The sequence below is a fragment of the Otolemur garnettii genome, unplaced genomic scaffold, assembly GCF_000181295.1.
Source record: "Otolemur garnettii isolate 467f Iridium unplaced genomic scaffold, OtoGar3 scaffold00003, whole genome shotgun sequence".
In the NCBI taxonomy this organism is placed as follows: Eukaryota; Metazoa; Chordata; class Mammalia; order Primates; family Galagidae; genus Otolemur; species Otolemur garnettii.
In genome coordinates, this window is record NW_003852398.1 from 46,153,223 (window position 1) to 46,155,432 (window position 2,210).

General features: G+C 37.2%; 1 protein-coding gene across 1 annotated transcript in view; it reads right to left on the reverse strand.

Moving 5' to 3' along the window:
• Positions 1–253: 253 nt before the first annotated feature.
• Positions 254–2,210, reverse strand: part of ISOC1 (isochorismatase domain containing 1) — a 19,908-nt gene continuing 17,951 nt past the window's right edge. The window contains exon 5 of the mRNA XM_012809256.2: positions 254–1,591. Within this exon, the coding sequence (XP_012664710.1) occupies positions 1,445–1,591 (147 nt within the window). The 3' untranslated portion in view covers positions 254–1,444. The remainder of the gene's footprint in view (positions 1,592–2,210) is intronic.

Genomic DNA, 2,210 nt, shown 5'->3' on the forward strand with positions numbered 1-2,210 from the left:
CTCAGTAAAATCTGTCTCCACCTGCAAAGGGTTTTCCTTCTGTGACAATTGTCATGAGTTGAAAGATTATAAATATCAAAATTATATTACCTTTAAAGAAATATTAGAATCCCTGGAATTATACTCATAAAAACATCTTGTGGGATATGGAATAATTTCATTCACAGGATACATTTTCTTTAATTACTTTAATATAAAAGACAGCAATGTTCCACATTTCACATAATATTAAAAAAAGTGTAAAACCTTCTAATAAGTTTTTAATGAAAATAAATTTATTAAAGGGTAACAATGATCACAAATTTAAAACTACCAAGTCATTACTGATACCTTTTGCATTAAAAATATTCGGAGGGTAGGTGGAAAAAGATACATAACAGAATATGGACATTTTAGAACTACATGTTATCCAGCCTTTATCTTTTTTGCTAAATCTGGTGTACAACAGAAGATGTATTCTCCATGGTTGTAATGATACTCTACTAAAGTTATACTTCAAAGATGCTAACACAGTCCCCCACCAATTAGAAGACATTGCAAATCCTTCCATCTGTTTCTAAAAATAAAATAAGCAATGGCCCCATGAGTCTTTCCCTAGGTAAAAGATTCAGGTAAAAAAGAGAACATTAACAGAGAACTGGTGATGGTGACCAGAACAAGAAAATCAGTATAATCAAGAAAGATGTAAAATTATTCAACATAATCTGGTATGGTTAGATTAATGCAACTCACACAATAAGTCAACAATAGTAAGTCCCCCTGAAGGAACTGGGTAACGCCATCCAGAGCCCTCTTTTTAAATTCACAGCCCTCTTTTAAAATCAATTAAAATTGATTTATTTTAATCAATCTATAAGGCAGGTAACCTGCTGGCCCACATGCTGATTCTGCAGACTTTTCTTGCTTTTCTGTGACAGGCCTTTTTTATTGTTCATCAGCTTTTGTTGGTGTTCCTGTTTTTATCACAATGCTGCTTCTTCCATGTATAGCAGAGATTAAGAAAAAAAAGTCGGACACCCCTGCTAAAAGCACTACCTCCACATTAGCATGATAACATACATCTTACAATGGTACAAAAGCCAAATCATTATTGGTACTTTTTCTTTAAAGTACACAATTTAAGAAAAGTTCACAATAGTATGCACTTTTGAAAGTTACCAGCGGTGTATACAGTATAGACAGAACAGGCACCTTCATTGTAATTTTTTTTTTTTTTTTAATAAATAAAAGCACAGTAACAAAAAAAGAAGGTAAGCAGCACCTGAAGCCTTTGACATTTGTAACTAAATGCTGGTACCCGCACAGTCTAGCCAGTTAAGTTTCACTAAGAGGCGCAAAAAAGGAGCCGTTTTTTGACTTAACATTTTAATTCTAGTAGAGATAAGAGCTTGTGAGGGTCAGTCCCGCACCTGACAATGTGTAGCAAACCAGTCCTTCCAACGTCCTATACTTTGGAAAGCAGGCCGGACTCTGGAGCACTTGCCTTAATGAGATTCTGAATTTCCTTGAATTTTGGATGGTCTTTGTCAGCCACCAGCTGCAGCAGGACGGCCTCGCTGGTGGTCACTATGATCCCAGTTCGGGCAAGACGCTTCAAAAAAAAAAGAGTAAAGACAAATGGAGATGTGAGCAGAATGAACGCTATTTTAAACAGCAACAGTAAGCCCGGACACGGGAATTAGTATCCTCTGCTGAAGCCACGGTCCCCAACCATTTAGTGATGGGGACCGATTTCAAAATTAGCCACACCACAAGTTCAATATGATTATTTAAAACAGCAACAGTAAGCTGGGTCCCGGGAATTAGTGTCCTCTGCTGAAACCTCGGTCCCCAACCATTTAGTGATGGGGACTGATTTCAAAATTAGCCACAGCACAAGTTCAATATGATTATTCTCAATATTAGTAAAATGGACTAGAAACCAGTAAAAAGGAAACAGGCAGCCAACGTTTGACCTGGATGCGAAGGAGCAAGAGGATTATCAAGGCCGATAGCTAAAAGGGGAGAGAGGACAGAGCCAGGGGAAATCACTGAATATTTAGATACTTTTAACTGACGCTATGTCCTAAACACCATTTGCAGATTTGTGCTTCACCTCTCCCCCATTCATTCCCTCAAATGAGGGCAGCTATTGGACTTACTCCTAAATTTATTAAACTCTTTTATTTCTAACATTGAGCTAAAAAGGTGCTTCTGATCACATTCCCCCC